The sequence below is a fragment of the Podarcis melisellensis genome (genome assembly GCF_964234715.1).
Source record: "Podarcis melisellensis genome assembly, chromosome: 5".
Lineage (NCBI taxonomy): Eukaryota > Metazoa > Chordata > Lepidosauria > Squamata > Lacertidae > Podarcis > Podarcis melisellensis.
The window spans coordinates 84581709-84599515 of NC_138537.1; the positions used below are offsets into that span (position 1 = coordinate 84581709).

The 17807-nt window shown below is 39.9% G+C and overlaps 1 protein-coding gene and 1 long non-coding RNA gene across 9 annotated transcripts in view; one reads left to right on the forward strand and one right to left on the reverse strand.

Annotated features, from left to right (window-relative positions):
* LOC309371311 overlaps positions 1 to 7462 on the forward strand; it is a 50865-nt gene extending 43403 nt beyond the window's left edge. Inside the window, exons 2-3 of the long non-coding RNA XR_014169038.1 lie at positions 5068 to 5168; positions 7178 to 7462. This is a non-coding gene — a long non-coding RNA (uncharacterized lncRNA). The remainder of the gene's footprint in view (positions 1 to 5067; positions 5169 to 7177) is intronic.
* KAT6B (lysine acetyltransferase 6B) overlaps positions 1 to 17807 on the reverse strand; it is an 86888-nt gene that overhangs the window by 64228 nt on the left and 4853 nt on the right. For 6 of the 8 annotated variants that reach the window (XM_081913440.1, XM_081913438.1, XM_081913433.1 and 3 more), the window contains exon 2: positions 13132 to 14044. In XM_081913440.1, coding sequence (XP_081769566.1) covers positions 13132 to 13749 — 618 coding nt within the window. In that variant the 5' untranslated portion in view covers positions 13750 to 14044. Of the gene's footprint in view, positions 1 to 13131; positions 14045 to 16646; positions 16665 to 17807 lie in introns of those variants that run through there. The other 2 variants (XM_081913437.1, XM_081913439.1) reach the window with 2 other exon arrangements.

Below are 17807 nucleotides of genomic sequence, written 5' to 3' on the forward strand. Positions count from 1 at the left end.
ATCCACCTCTTAAGGTTAAGGTAAGGGAAGACAGAAAATCTCTTTAAAAATCTGGGAAACTGCCTACCCTGCCCCCAGTCTTTTGAACAAACTTCTTTTTCTTTTTGGCACTACCCCTCCCCCCCCCCGCACACACAAATTGCCTGGCACTGGAAGCAGTCGAGCAGTAGGTTATATCTGTGGGTTCTGTGGGAAATTTGAGGTATAATACTGAAGTACTTTTTTCTTGAAGCTGCTTCCTCCCGCCACCCAGTAGTTCAGAATCCATACGTTGCTATACCCACAAGTGCTATGGACGGCAGAAGGGAGGGCATTCAAAATGGTCACCTTGTCCAGAATATTGACAACATCTCCTTGGTTTATGATTTTACAGCAACCATTCATGACTCAAATTAACCATAATGGTATGCTCTAAGGGTGGTATACAACACTCCCGGTTCCACTAGCGCAGGAGTCTTGTGCTGGAAGAATGAAATTTCCTCCTGCAGCCCTGCAAGCTCTCAAAATCCACTGCAAGGGGTTGAGGGATCCTCCAGAAAAGATTGGGAGAAGAGAAGCATTGGAAATGTCACTGCACCGGTGGAATGTTGCACTACATTTGAATCAATATTAACAGTTGTAAAGATGCTAAATGCAAAACACTGGGTGGAAATCCATGCTTTTACAGCCTCAACTGTGGCCTTCATCAAACTTTGGCAAGAAAAACCATGTGAGCATGAACCCCTGTAAGACAAAAATATCAGTGAATATGAGGTGTTTGTTTGATGTGTGTCCTTTGGAAATCTATTACTAAAGCAAAGATTTGAGTGTTCATGGGATCCATAGAAGTAAAGAGAATGCTCCACCAGAGGTGTATTCATTCTTTAGATGGCTTGTTTGTGGTGGGGTGGAAAGCATGTTATCGGAAAGAAATGAAGTAAGCAGCCATGAGCATATCACAACTGCATATTGCCATGATGTTCAAGCATGAAATTACCAAAAAATCTGCAGTCTACATGTGTCCTGCTGCAGCAGGTAGCTGTAGGATTGTCACTTCACCAAACTACAAGGAAAAGGAAGGCTGTTGAGCTACCCCATGGGTACCATCTAATATAAATGTCTTCATCAATATGAAACACAAATAGTTGAGGCCCATTATGTGTGGCACTACCAACGACCAAGGTATATATGTGCCTACAAATGTTGTAAAGGAGAGCTATCTCTTACTTGCAATTGGCAAGGTGGGTTTTATGGAGGACTTACAAAATCAAAAATTAAAAAGCATAATCATTACTCAGTGAAGGATTGTCTAAATAAAAATAAGTGAGAAACAAGTGTTGGTCCATGGTATGTATTAGAAGGAAATGTGACCAAATACAGCTGTATGAGATAAAGTGGTCTGTCAAATAACCAGGTCCTAAGTTGTTTAGGGCTTTATATATTAACAATAAAACCTTGAACCTTTGCCCAGTAGCAAATTGGCAGTCAGTGCAGATCCTTTATTGCAAATTTTCCTGCACAATTATGCTAGGTATTACTTAATTGCCCAGAGCCAATATCAGATTAGTCCAAGTACTAGAATTTCCTCAGCCCGTCCAAGCACAACCCACATTTTTGCATGAATAGCTGTTACATGACCTTGCAAGAGGAATCCTTGCTCCCTGTACTAGCTTAAAGCAACAAGCTTCAGCTTCATGATGATCAGAGAAGCGAAGCTTACATTCAAGATCTTTGAGGCACAGACCATAATGAAACATTTTAGTTCACTCCACAGGCAAACACAAAACTAATACATTAATTGGCAAAATAGTCCTTGGTACTTTGAAACTGTTAGTTAAAGTATGCCTTGTATATTTTGTTTCAAAATTTGCTTTTCAAAATGGTAATTGTTTCATGATAGTATATGAACTCTCTCAATGTCCTTTACAACAGTTATGCTTGGCATAGATTCTGATTATGTTAATATTGTTACTGTAACAAAGTTAGGACTTGAAAGAAAGAGGCAGGTGCTGATTAGAAATGTCTTGTTGGGGGAACATAAAAAGGCAAGTTGCTGATATTAATTTCAGAGTTTTAATGTTGAAAACTCTTTCATTGTGTGATATAGGTCTAGTAAGACGCAACTATTTTATAACCCTTGCTGTTAAAAATATCTGTTATGGTGATGTATATTTTTTTATTAACCTCATATTTAAGTTTTTATTCTGCAATAAATGGACACCAGGAGGTGATACTGCACATGGTGTTTCGTTAGTTTGAAAATTTTATACATGGAAAACATACAATTCAGATTCTTTCACATGATGCAGAAATTTGGAGAAGGTGGTATTTGAGAGCTGCATAGCTATAGAAATTGCAATTACAGTCGTACCTTGGAAGTTGAACGGATTCCGTTCCGGAAGTCCATTCGACTTCCATAATGTTTGAAAACCAAAGTGCAGCTTCTGATTGGCTGTAGGAAGCTCCTGCAGCCAATCAGAAGCTGTGGAAGTCCCATCAGACGTTTGGGTTCCAAAAGAACATTTGCAAACCAGAACAATCACTTCTGGATTTGCGGCGTTCGGGAGTCAAAATGTCCGAGTGTTTGGGATCCAAGGTACGACTGTACTCAATATAGTAATTGGGTTACCCAGATACTACAAACTGAAAACAATATTTTAAAACATTGCCTTAAATCATTTTAATTCTCCTAAAAGAGGAAGTGTTTCATAAAAGGTTCTCTCACTTTCCACTGGAAAAAGGGGAAAATTCTGGAGGGAGGTTGAAACACCTACATAAACCCCCATTGTTCCTCTCAAGGACCTTGGCCTTCACTTTCTTCCAAGTATAGAAAATTAGTTTCACAAAATCTTTGCAAAGAATTCCTGTGACATCAGAGAGTAATGAAATACACTCCCATTTTCTTATGAGAGAATGTTATTGCCTTTCAAAGCAATCTATTTCGTTTCATTATTCTTTAAAATACAGTATACCAAGTGCTCTAGAATCACAGTAATCACTCTTAAAACAATCTACATAATGTACACCAGTGAGTCTAAGTGAGTCCTGACAAGGCTCAAAATGCTTTGCCCTGCAGCCAACATAAACTTGATTTCAAAAGCACTGTACAGTAATTGGATTTAAGCAACAGAATTACTTAGAGAAACACATTGAGTGGTACAGTTTTTACAGTAAAAGATTAGGCTAAAGAGCAGCATGAGATTCATTTACCTTCAAGTACCATAGATTAATATATTTAGCCCCTGTGATTGTAGTCTATACGAACACACTTATCAATCTTGCAGGTCTACGAGTGACAAGTAATTGCTGAAACCAACTTATACAGGGTTTTAAAAGTTTTTTATTTTATTTTAAAGTTGTTAGACATGTTAACCTATAAGAAAGGTTTCAATATCTTTATCAGGACAATACATTTAGGCAAAACATAATGTCACAAAATAGTAAAGATGCTGTTAAGTTTTCCAGACGTTTCCCATCAGACTAGATAGGAAAAAATGCAGAAGAGCCAAGGAGAAAAACAACAACAACAACACAAACATGAGGCTGTGTTGCACTCTCTCTGAATGAGCAGATGCATTGTATGGAAGTTCTTGTGGATGTCACTGGAGGTTTAAGTGTTTTCAGTTGCTAGGAGTACCGTTTACCAGCTTGGGCTACTAAGACAGCTATCACCATTCCTGGATCAGGAACGTTTAACAGCAGTTGTCCATGCACTTATAACCTCAACCTTACTGCAATGTGCTCTGTTTGAGGTTACTGTTGAATTTGGTTAACAGAATGCAGCAGCTTCACTGCTTGTGGGGTCAAACAACCACCAGCATCTAACTCCTTCCTTGCGGGATTTGAACTGGCTGCCAATCTGCTACCAGGCCAAATTCAGGGTTTTGATATAAGGCCCTGTACAACTCAGGACCAGGTTACTTGAAATACCTTCTTATCCTTCATATAAGTCAGTAGGTCACTGCAGTCTGCAGAAGAGCGTCTACTTCACATTTCAAAGATATAAGAAACCTACTCTATGGTAACTCAGAGCTTTCAGTATGACTGCCCTTGTTCTATGGAACAGTATTCCCGTCAATTTACGACAGGCGCCCAATATCTGCACTTTCTGGAAACAACTGAATATATTTCCTCCCCACAAGCTTTCTCAACTGGATGAATAGGTCTCTGCCATGGGTGTGTATTTTGAATTGTTTTTAAATCCACCTTGTTATTTTTGTGGTGTTTTTAACTAGTTTTAATTTTTATTATATTGCACACACCGCCCTTGAGATATATATGCATGGAAGGTGAATGATAATAAACAATAAATAGATAACCTATCTTGGGTTTTATACACAGAAATCTGTATCCTTGGATAGAGAACAGAAGGGCAGTCATTAGCTAAAAGTGTTTTGCCAAGAGCAACAATATCCCTGCCAACTAGGATGAAAAGTACATCAATCCACACCACTGTACTGTTAAAGATTATGGCATTCACTTTACTAGTTAACTTAAGAAATAGGAAGAAATCCCCTTCCAGCACTTCCTAAAGATGAAAAGGATTTTTTTAAAAGCTGCTTTGATAATTGTTAAAAGGCAGGAAGAGTTCATAGGTGGAAGTGTTCATATGAAGATATTAAACTGCCTTCTCCATTGTTTCAGATAGACAGTCCTGTGCTAGACTTGCTATCTTCTCTGAAAGTGACTCTCTGGGGCCTCAGATATTTTTCCTAGCTCTGCTACCTTTCATTGGAAATGCCAAGAGCTGAATCAGGGATCTTGTTCATGCAAAACATGCACTCCACCACTGAGCTGAAGTCCCTACAGACACTGATATCCAAATCAATCAAATTTGCTACTTTCCATGAAATTTCCTTTCTGCAAATTACTTGCATTCCAAGTATCTCTATGAGAAGGAAGTGTTCCTATCAGGGTGGATAAAAAAAAATGGGTTGTTTTTTTTAAAAAAAGTAAAGGTATATGCATATTTCAGTTATAAATACCTTCTCATAAAACTAACAGGGTTTCAAAAGAATTCTGAATATATTAATTTACTAAAACTGAAATTGTTTCCTTATTTTAAAAAAGCTGCATTTCTTTATATAGAAAAAGCTGTGGGGAAAGCATGCGTGGTACAGCAGTTGATGTCCCCACTTTAGAGCTTAATGCTGGGGCCAGCGGCGAACAAACTATGACAGTATATCCAGGTAATGTCCTGCATCTCACAAGGATCATCCACTGAGCCCATGTGAATGATTTTTTTACTCCTAGTTTATTGCCAAACTACCTGCAATTGACGAAAGATAGCACACAGTGACTTTCATCTCATGAAGAAGGTTTAAGGTTTATTAAATTTGTATATTATTTTCCACTTAAAAGTCCCAAAGCTATTTTGGAGCAAGTAAAAAAATAAAATAAAATTTAACAAATGTTATTTATGGACAGTGTGTGACACCTTTTGGAGCCCAACCTTATGCAAATTTCCTCAGCAGTAACTTCCACTTTATTCAGTGGGGCTTGTTTCTAATCACCTGAGGCCTTTCTTTGTGTGCCTCCTCCAGGAGAGGTCTGTAGGGTGGCAACACAAGAACGGGTCTCCCCAAGGAAATTAATTAAAGGTGCACATGGAATGGAATCTTAAGACTTTAAGCAGTAAGCAGTCTTGGTATCCTGCATGTATGCATGCCTTGTTTATGAGCAAGACATGATTCTACAGTACAAAAGGCATGAGAGCTGCAAGATTAAAGGTTCTGAAATATACATTTCGGTTAGAAATCAATGGGCTGGATCCAGACACACATATAGGTCCAGTTAACCCATTCATCTGAACAAGTCTGAGTATGACTAAGTCTGGATCCAACCCAATATGTTTTAATTTGAATGCATGCTTGCTCAGGAAAATTGGAAAACTGAGTTATACTGCCTTGTTTTAAATCAACCCACCCTGATTCCTGCAAAATGTTTGCACCACAAAACACTAATATCAGTGTACATAATGCTTCAGTGTACATTACTGACGGCAAAGTCCAAACATATATCTTTTTTAAAAGCACATAAAGAACAATTTGTCAGAGCTGAGAGGGAATACTTAGATCTTCTAATTTCCAGGATATGTTTAATCTGATCTCCAACATTGTTACCTGTATGGCACCTGTATGGCAGGGCAGGGGTGGAGCACCTTTGGTCCTCCAGATGTTGCTCCCAACAGCTCCAGCAATCATGGCTAATGGCCAGAGATTATGAGAGTTTCAGTTCAGCAATATCTGGAGGGCCAAAGATTCCCCACCTCTGCTATATGGCACAGAGAGTCAGAATACAACAAAGTGCCAGTTCATCCTGTTTGCAAAGACTCCACAGAATTTGCAACCAGCACAGGCAAGCACATGCAAGCTCTCATGACTGCCAATAAGTCCCAACTGCAATGTGTTGGCCCAAGCTTCTGCAAAGTCCTGCAGAGCAGACACTATTATTCTCTGATCTGGGGAGGGGGAGGCTTGGCAAACAATTAAAGGAGCTTTTAAGACACTGTGTTCTCACTCTCACATACATTTCTGGCACAGCCAACTCTCCAGTATTTGGCGGGCCGGGGGGGGGGGAGAGGAGCAAATGCTTATTGCATGCCCAGACTTGATTCAGCCAGTCCTGGCATCTTTTTGCCTAGCTTAAGACATCTGCTCCACCATTCCTCGAAGTATTGATGGCTCACGCCAACAGCTTTGTGGACAGCTGGCAAAAGTACCAGGGGAGTGGGACTGGCAACTAAAATTGCTGACAAGCTCTGTCTGCCCTTGATTATTCCGCTTCAAGGTACTTGGGTGGGGGGGAGGTTAAAATAATAATTTTAAAAGGTAAAGGTCCAGAAGTCTGCTTAGGTTGCAATCCGTCACACCCTTAGCCCTAGTAGGCTCCAAAAGACGAGGGCATACCTTGAGTAAATGCACTAATGTGTAATGGATGGGCAATCAGTACTTCGATGTGGCTATGAAGCATCTTTACCTAGTCCTTATTTTATAAAAACTTAAGTGTGTGATAAAAGACACATTTGCTCAGTTTCACTTGAAAGGAAAGAAGCAGCAAGTCACCAAATAAATCTTAGTCAATCTGAAAGTTGATGGGGATTTTAGGAAGCACATCCATTTGTAAGCTCCTGCACCCCACACTGGCCCAGGTTTATGTTTTTACACCATCTGAATAACTATGAAGGCTTTCTTTTCAGGCATGCCAGCTTTATTACAAAACCTGACAGCTTGATTTCCTCAAGTCCGGGATATACAGGCTTCATAAAGAATACAGAAGTTGGAAATGCTACTTTATTGTTCAGCACTCATAAGACTAAAGTGTGGTTCTTCCAGACCTCAAGAATGCATACCATGCAACAATACATAACACACTAGTATTGAATTCTTCATTTTCATCTGATATGTACTGCACTCTTTTGCAGAGTTAGTTCTAAATAGTAGCACTGGTTCTGTTCAATATGAGGAGTCAAATATATACAGAAAAACAGACAGTCCAGCTGGAACCAATAAATTGCAAAATCAGAGAACTTCAGCAGCATAAAGCCACATAAATAAGGGAAAGGTCAGCCTTCCATCTTTCTATTAAAAAACATTTACTTTGGATAAAGACATTCAGTATACTTGGCTTGCAAATTCTTTTGAGGAAGAGCTATCTATCATTCAGCCAAATATAGGACCCTGCAAATCATTTTTACTAATCATACACAGTAGTGTTAAAAGGAGTTTTATTTTGTGAACGGCTGAATACCTGGCACCAGCCTGGACACTCTTTAGCATAATCATTGCATACAAAGGGGGGAGGATGTTGGGTGAGAGACCCTAGAGCAGCTGTTCGGTGCCTGAGCTGAGGACCTCGATGAATGACAAAAGGTTACCTTAATTCAATGAGATAATCAGCACACATCCACCCACTATGAAGAGAGTTTCTACCATCTGCAAAGCGACAGGCCTAACTGCTTCTAAAACAATTGGAAGCATGCTGACATGCCCTCATGTCAGCATACATTTGTCTCTTAGCAACAGCTTTTTTAAAAGGCTGAACTCTGCAGAAATTTTAAGAAGCATCCTTAGCCAATGACTTGGTAAGCGGCTTTGATTACTCCCGTTTGCTGAACAGATGCCCAGTCTCACTGCTAAAAACTACACAGAGCAAACTTTTATACTTAAAGAGAGACAAGGGAAACACTATAGCTGTGCCATCTACCCTTTGTACACAATGACCTTATCAACATAAGAATTTCCAAGGCAAAATTCTCTTTAAAAATTAGTAATGAATAAAATGATTTATTTAAGTCTTGTAAGTCAGCTTAACATAATAAGCTTCACATTAAACATAAGAAGCTCCCACCTCTACCATTTTTCTTTAATTTTATTATCTGAAACATTTCAAAAACCTTTCAAAAATGTTTCCTCCTCCAGTACTTTTTAAGTAAAAATAATCGGGTTAAGTCTATCTTTGTATTATTACCTCTAAAAATGCTCTTGCTATTCAAAAATGATGGAAGTAAGACAGTCAGAATTCCAGTATGTACTCTAAACAAATTCCAACTTACCACAGGTTAAATATAAATATCATCTAATCATAACAACCATGAACGAAAAGTTAAATAAGGTTAGACACCCGTATTTCATTGTCTACGGTCCAAATTACCTGTGCTTATAGTTTATAAAAGCTGCTGCACCAGAGATCAGAATTTGGATCACGGTGTTGAGAGAGGATGGTAAAGCTGTGGACAAGATTCCCCCCCCCCCCAAAAAAATCTGCTGTTTGGCACAGAATGAATAACTTGCAGGATTTAAGTTTTTAAAACTTGTTTGAAGTCTTCACCTTCATGGCTAATAACTACTGGTGCTGGGATTTGTTTCAGGGATGCTACAAAAGCCCTGATCAACTCCAGCTACAGCTACTTTCATAAAAATAAATTTGAAAGCTGCAACTCAACATGCAGTAGAAGAAGAAGCAGAAGAAGAAGAAGAAGAAGAGGAGGAGGAGGAGGAGGAGGAGGAGTTTGGATTTGATATCCCACCTTTCATTCCCTTTAAGGAGTCTCAAAGCGACTAACACTCTCCTTTCCCTTCCTCCCCCACAACAAACACTCTGTGAGGTGAGTGGGGCTGAGAGACTTCAGAGAAGTGTGACTGGCCCAAGGTCACCCAGCAGCTGCAAGTGGAGGAGCGGAGACGCGAACCCGGTTCCCCAGATTAGGAGACTACCGCTCTTAACCACTACACCACAGTATGGCCCTAAATGATAGCTTTACTTCTTTTTAAAAAGCCACGAAGTTATATCTATTGGGCTTATATCTATTTGGTCGCAGGTCATGCCAGACAAAACTCATTTATATTTTTGATAAGAGTTACAAACTTGGTGGGTCAGGGGAATGCTGTGGATGTAGTATATCTTTTGATGAAGTCCCCCATGATATTCTTACGGAGAAGCTGGTAAAATGTGGATCGGGTGAGAAAACTGTTAGGTGGATTTGTAGTTAGTTGACTGACAGAACCTAAATAGTGTTCACTAAGAGTTCCTTGTCATCCTGGAAGAAAGTAACAAGTGGGTTGCCACAAGGTTCTGTCCTGGGCCCATTGTGGTTCAACATCTTTATAAATGATGGATGAAGGAATTTAGGGGATGCTCATCAAATCTGCAGATGACGCCAAACTGGGAGGGGTAGCCAATGCCACTGAAAACAGAATTGGGATTCAATATGACCTTAATAGATTGGAGAACTGGGGCAAAACTAATTTCAATAGGGACAAAGAAAGTTCTACATTTAGGAAGAACCAGCTGCACAAATGTAAGATAGGGGTCACCTAGCTTGCTAGTAGTACATGTGAAAAAGATCTAGGAGTCTTAGTAGACCACAAGCTTAATAAAGTGGTACCTCGGGTTAAGAACGTAATTCATTCTGGAGGTCTGTTCTTAACCTGAAACTGTTCTTAACCTAAAGCACTTTAGCTAATGGGGCCTCCTGCTGCCGCTGCTGCACGATTTCTGTTCTCATCCTGAAGCAAAGTTCTTAACCCGAGGTAATATTTCTGGCTTAGCGAAGTCTGTAACCTGAAGGTACCACTGTATGAGTCAACAGTGTGATGCAGCAAAAAAACCTAATACTATTTTAGGCTGTATCAACAGAAGTATAGTGTCTAGATCACAGACCACACCTGAAGTACTGTGTCCAGTTCTGGGCACAATTTAAGAAGGAGATTGACAAGCTGGGACGTGTGCAAATGATAAAGGGTCTGGAAACCAAGCTGCATGAGGAACAGTTGAGGGAACTGGGTATGTTTGGCATGGTAAAGAGCAGACTGAGAGGAGATAGAATAGCCAACACCAAATAGGGCTGTTACATGAAGGATGGAGCAAATTTGTTTTCTCCTGCTCTGGAGGCTAGAACCTGAAGTAATGAAGTTACAAAAAAGGAGATTCCGACCAAACATCAGTTAGAATTTTCTGACAGTAAGAGCTGTTCAACAGCGGAACAGACTTACATAAGAGGTAGTGGGCTTTCCTCCCTTGATGGTTTTAAAGCAAGGAGTTAGATGGTCATCTGTCATGTATGATCTAGCTGGGATTCCTACATTGGCAGGGTCCCTACCGCAGTTGGACTAGAGGACCCTCAGGATCCCTTCCAATTCTACAATTCTGTGATTCTATGAAATCTAGAAAGAAGAATGATCATTTACTGTAAGGTAAAAAAGGTTCATGGATTTATGAAGTGCTTTTGAGTTAACATGGAAAAAATACACAATAAAATTGGAATGTGTGCAAAGCGATATTCACTTAAGTCCATACCATCCATTAATATATAAAATTATATGCTGTGCTTTGGCAGCTGCAAAAGTTGGCTTTAAGCCAAGTTCCTGTATAACACATGTGTATAACATGTAAGTGCAAGCTGTATAAATATGCCAAACCACACTATTTCATCTGCTAGCTAAATTCTACATGCTCTTAAAGCAGTATAGCTAAGGTGCAAAAAGAAAGTAGGTATGGGATATTTCATTTCTTCCTTGGGACTTCAAGAATGTCCACATACATTTTACATTCTGACATGGGAGTCAGTGTCATAACTGCTCAAGGGAACATAGCACTTCCCATTATTGTTGCAGCCACTTCCTCTGTAGGATTTTGAACTGTACCCTCTCTGAACAATATTTACATGTGGACACCCTGAGCATAATATTGCTTTGTTAAAAAAGAAAAGAAACTGACATGTGTGTGTATACACACACACACATATACACAAACATGGGGAGAAGGTGAACTAATGGAAGTGCAAAACTACAATACACAGACTATGATTAAAATACACCATATGCAAATTTGTATTTTTAAAACTCCTGAATCCAACATTCTTTGCAAAAATCCCAGCAATCAGCAGGAATCACACGGTCCAACCAAAATTGCAAGTGGTCCTCCATTTATCCACTATTGTATTAAATGAACCGGCAAGAATAAAACTTAACAGTTAAAGTAAGAAGCCTCATAGTACTACAAGACACATATTGTGGATTTTCAGTAAAAATGTGTTTCCTTGCCAAGTATAACAATACATAGAAAGTGTGTGAAATGATCGTGTTTTTACCATATTGGGCTTCATAATTAAACAGTGAAATTTGTTTTTATAATAGCTTTTCTAACTTGGCTTTATAAAAGATGGGCTTGAATTTAAGCTCATACCACATTCCACCTTATCATAGATTGTTTTGTAAAGCAAAGGGAACTTCAAGGTACCATCTGTGGTAGAGGGAGCTTTTGGTCAATAGGTTCAAAGCCTGCCTGGGTATAAACTAGTTATGCTATTCTTTGGTTCCTGGCTATGGTCCACCAAGGATCCCTGCCAAACTCGTAGAGCACAATCAACTAGTGAGGCAGAGGTAATCCTAGGGAAGGGGTGGGGAACTGGATCCGGCCGGCCAGATCCTTAACCCCCCCCCCAACTTGGCTGATGGCACCTGTCAATCACCTGATGTCATTATTACATTAGCTAATTGACACTGACAGTAAGTCCTGCTTGCAAAGGAACCATCACAAGTTCACCCTAAGGTCCCAATTGTTCCTTAACCAGTCACCCGCCCCACACCTGATGTTATATATGATTAGGCCAGCAACAACTGTCAACTCCTGGTAGGGAGGTATCTTAACCCTTCTGCCACAGCTCCAACCCAGACATTGCCATTCTGGAGTTTCGATTCCCAGCAGACAGGAAAACATATAGGCATAAGAACTGTGCATGTTTCCCCTTCCAATGCCAAAAGATGAAATAATTCTAAGGTTCCTTTGCTTCCACTACAGCAAGGGGAAGGGAACCCAATTAGGGCCTGCCCTAACCTAACCATGCCTGCCAAGCCTCTGCATGTGCTTATAAGGCTGCTTTGGCTAAGTCATGCCCACAGGCCCTACACCTAAGCATATATGACATCAGGTGTGAAGCAGGTAGATAGGTAAAAGGTAAAGGACCCCTGGACGGTTAAGTCCAGTCAAATATCACAGAGAGAAACCATCAGCATTAAAGGATTCAGTATTCTATTAGATTCCTCAGCTGGAATGAAGTGTAACATAACAAACAGAAATGGATGCTCTAGAACAGACAGAAAATGAGAATATAGGAAGAATCTTCAAGGTGTCAAAAGCTAAAAAGGGTTATTTCCTCTTACACTTAAGATACACACACAAATTCCAAAATCCTTGCCCATCACGCCACATCCCGCAGTGCAAGTAGCAATGACATCACATAAGTAGCAGCAATTTCTGCACAATTAAGAATTAAATTTCAATCACTGAAGAGCCCATAGTTTATCTACAAAGCTACACATTTTTAATGTGGGGTGATTACACATGTAGAAGACTATGGTTCTTCAGATTTCCAAACTTTATACATTTGCTTCAATTGGCACAAATCTTGAAGAGCAGCAGAGCCTAATAGCTCTCCAAGACACTTATTTTCTCAAATAGAACTACTGCCCACCTAAAAATACTAATTAAAAAATCTTAAAACATTAAGGAAAACCTCTCTAAATGAGGCAATAAAGCTTACTAATAATAGAAAAGTGAAACTTCCTCAAATATAAGCAACACATATTAATAGTTTCCTGTGAAACCCCCCAAATGAACATGCCTGCATTGATATAATCTTTTCACACTTACCTGGTCTTTTTCATGAGGCAAAAGACTGACAGGTGGGAGAGACATTGGAAAAGAACTGTACTTAGATGTTCCTTTGCCTTCCAGGCTACCATAGTTCACCCTATACTGAGGTCCTTCTTTCAATAATCTCCCATTATTTACAGCGCGTTTGGCCCCCAATCGTAATCTCCGTTGAAACACAGGGTTGTTGAAAATACCTGCAAGATCATGTTGACTTCTCAGGTATTTTTCTATGTTTCTGAGTGATGAGCCATTTGGTTCCTGGAGCCCTTCAATTCCTCTGCGCAGAAGTTTATTCCAATCCACATTCCGAAGCTCATTACAAGCTCCCCTAGATCCTTTAGCAGGCTTAGAAAGCTCACCCAGTTTAACAGATGAGAAACGCCCAGGGTTATCTGGGTCCTTGTAGGAAGCAAGGCCTTTGTTGGTAACTTTGAGAATAGAACCATCTTGGACACTTAGCTCCAGCTGTTCTGAAACAGTCTTCTTATCTAATCCATGGGATGCGCACACAGCATGACAAATTCTCTCTTCAGATGGTCTCTGTTTTTGCCTTTTAACTTTTTGTATAGCTTCAAGAATCCACTCTGTGTAAAGTGGGTTGGCAAGTTTTACCATGGTTGACCAGTAATTTCTCGAGAGCAAGTGTTACCCATAGAGTTCCTCTCTAATCCTATTAGTGAGCATTCCAATAAGTATTCAACACAGGAAGACCTCTTCATGCACTGTAACACCAACTCAAGAATCCATCCTTAGGATATCATAAAAAAGAGGTGATGCAAATGTTTCTTTAAAATCCTTAACCAACATGAAAAGTTGGAATTGTTCTGCTATACCAGATGGAATACATCTCTGCAATTTGATGGACTTTTCTTTCTTGGCAATTCAAGTATCTCCGAGTCTTCACAAAAGCCTAAAGTGATTTTAAAAAGATGCATGTAGTTAGTCTCTTTAAAACAAAAGTCCAACGCTCAACAAGAATGCAGATGTATACAATTTTATTTTTAAAATTCCACCTCTACAGGTCATGCATACGTTGAAGCTACTAAAATTTGTGAAGGCATGCTGCACGGGAACAGGCATGCTGCCCAGGCATGCTACACATTCCTCCCTTAAATTTACACTCCAGACCTGGTATCAAGAAGCAGTTGAAAATCCATTAGAAGATAGATCTTCTAACTTACCTAGCTAAAATAGTGTGTACTTGTCTGCAAAGAGTATCTACTTTCCCAAGAAACCAGTCAGAATCATGTTTTCTCAAAAGGAAATCCCACTAGGTTTTATACACACTTACTCTCAGGTCCCATTAGATTTGCAGCCTTCATGCAATTTGTAAATCCTAGGCTGCATACTTATGCATACTGACTCACATTGCCGGCACCAACACTGATCTTGGATTCTACAAAAACTCCAGAGGCAAAGCCTACCACTCTGATCCAGCTTGTAAACAACAAGGCATTACTGCAAAGCACTCTTCCTTATCTCATCAGAACATGGACCATAATTTCTACAGTAACATTTTCAACATCAACACTAATGATGCTGAATGTAAACTTCTCTTCCATTCTCCAGGTTGAAATCTATTCATGCCCATCAACCTAGCATGGCAATTTTCAAGATTTATACCTTCTGAGAACCTTTTCCACATCAATTTACCTTTGGAGTAACCCCTGAGTCTTGCTGAGGAGTCTGGGGAATGTTCTAAGATTTCATACTCAATTTACGCGGGGCACAGAAAGGCCCAGGAGACCTGGCAATTGTTCACAACTCTTCACTATACAGACCTATTGACAAAACAGTGGTTGTTAAACAAGCTGTCTTTCAGGGAATCTTGTCCGCCATTACTGAACTTCTAATTGCGAAACCTTTCAATGAACCCTGAGTTATCCTAAACATATGTAGAAAACCTCAGCTACGGTCCACAATGCTGTCAGTCGAAGGTAAAGGACCCCTGGACAGTTAAGTCAAAGGCGACCATGGGGTGCAGCGCTCATCTCACTTCAGGCCGAGGGAGCCGCCGTTTGTCTGCAAACAGCTTTCCGGGTCATGTGGCCACCATGACTAAACCACTTCTGGCACAACGGGACACATGCCGGTCTACATGTACCCACACTTGAAATCCTCAACCAAATGGACTAGGAACTATGAAAAGAAGCCAAGAACTCTACTGGTAACTAGATCTCTGAATTCAGCAAGGATAGACATTTCACCTTCCTCTGCAATACAGCTAACAGAATATGCAAATTCTACCCAAGACAAGTTCAGTTTTAATTATAGAACCTTGCTGCTCTAGTCAATTAGAGAATCAATTTTATAAATAAGTTTCAGTTTTGAGGCAATTTAAACTCTGTGAGAAGTCTGAGCAATAAAAAAAAATGCCCTCCATAACTCCCGCAGTGCAATCTAAACACAATTACTCAGAAGTAAGTTATATTGAGTTCAATCAGACTTACTCCATAATAAGTGTACTTAAGAGTAAACTGCTAATCAAAAACAGCAAGTCTGATAGTATTACAGCTGGGGCAAGAGAGATAAAAAAGTTATCCATCCACTGAAGGCAACCATAGCTGTAAAGTCATTTGTAAGTTTATATTACTGCACTATTTTCACATAAACAGCGTCACTGTTGCCAATAAATTCCTCAATACATATAGCAGGGTCTTTGCAGTCCAGTCAGAGTACTGATTCAGGTTACAACACACAGTGATGGACTCTATGAAGTCAATAAATTTGTGTTGATCCATCATCATTGCACATTGGGGTCAATGGACCACATGATATGAGATCTACTGAAGCAGTGTGGGGTTTTTTGGAGGGGGCTGGATGAATAGCACCATGTTGTTCTCCATTGGCACCACTGCAATTGCTCCCTTTTGTAAGAACCTGACAATAAGCAAGCATGCTTGTTACAAATTATTATAAGGCAGTAAGAATTCTCACTCTCAACATCAGGGAGACTTTTCAGAGGTAAAAGCATCTACAGATTAAATCCAGGTTAAGTCACACATTATAGGTACAGCAGTTGATGGCAGGCACCTAAAGGTGTAGAGTAGGTCATTCTACATAGCTTTTATTTTGCAATTCATAAACTCACACTCAAAAAACATATAAAAATAATTTTCTAAGGCTAATTAGTTATTATAATAATAATAATAATAATAATAATAATAATAATAATAATAATAATAATTTATTATTTATACCCCGCCCATCTGGCTGGGTTTCCCCAGGCACTCTGGGCAGCTTCCAACAAAATATTAAAATACAATAGTCTATTAATCATTAAAAGCTTCCCTAAACAGTGCTGCCTTCAGTTACACACCAGTCGCTCATGGGACTCATCTTTTCTAACTTTTGAAAATCAAAATTGAAGTGGTTAAAGGTGATAGTAAACAGCTGCAAAATTGAGTGGTGGCTTTCATATATGAATGAACCACTACAAAGACTCCCATCCAAGCAACTCAAAGACAAGGCTTTTCAATGGAGTTAGTTCACATCAAGGTTCAGTTTAGTACCTCTGGCTGGGAGGTGGGTAAACACACAGCAGGAGAGCAAATAGGAACACACATCAGTCAACCAGAGAGGGAGTTTTGATGTGCATGGACTCCAATTCTCAAAAATCCTTTCCTCCTGAAAGTGGAACATAGGGAGGATATCATGCTTCCATGTGCAACGCTCACAGGACACAGTGAGAGTATTGGGAAAACCTCTACTGTATGTTGGAGACCTCTAACGAGAAGAGTGATCAGTTGGTTAGAAACTGTAGCTGCCTTTATTCTTTACTTACATGAAGGGGCATCAAATGATTTTTAAGGAGGCTGTGGGGCCCCACGCCCCCACCCCTTGACAACACTTGCAATTCTCTGGGTCCTACTGCTCCCACCAAAGCATTAGCATGGATACCTGAGGCAGGGAAACCGACAGGCATTCATCCGTGCATTAGCAGGCAGGTTCAGGGGAGCCTATACACCCCTTTAATCACACAGTGCCCTTTCACATAAGTAGCCTGTGAAAAGGAGTCATGGCTGAAACATCGGGTGATTCATTTCACATGTGGGTGAGCTAAAACAGAATTCCCATGCCACTTCACATGTTCCAACCAAGGAAAGATTTGCTCTGCAGGAATTCTCTCTCACAGTCACACACAAACTGTTATTAGCTTTACAGGGAAAAGCTCCCATCCTGCCAATGGAAGCTTTTTTTTCTAGGACTGACAGGAAGATCTTTGTCAGAACTGAGGCTGGAGAAGGAAAGGGTTAAACTCTTCCCTCTCCTGTGCCGCAATCCTAACAAAAACCACCCCAGAACCTATTATACATATATCCTATCACAAGGCACTTCCAGACTCCAACTATTTTCGGGTGGGAATCAGTAAGATATCAGCTACTTCAGGTTGCACAATTAACACAGATCTGATGCTCTCGTGCTACAAGCATGCTTCCCCACTCAAAGGACTTTTAGCGATAAGGAAAGTGACAAGATAAATCCAGTGAGAAGTGTGGGATAGCAACTGCTTGGCATGCCATCTACCTTCCCCATAAATAAATCATGCTCGATAAACAGACAACATTGTCTAACCTCTCCACAAACTTTCTGCAAACAGATCGGGATAACACCAACACCCAATGGTTTAGTAACAGTGTTAACACCAAAGTTATCTTTACTTTCAACCTTCA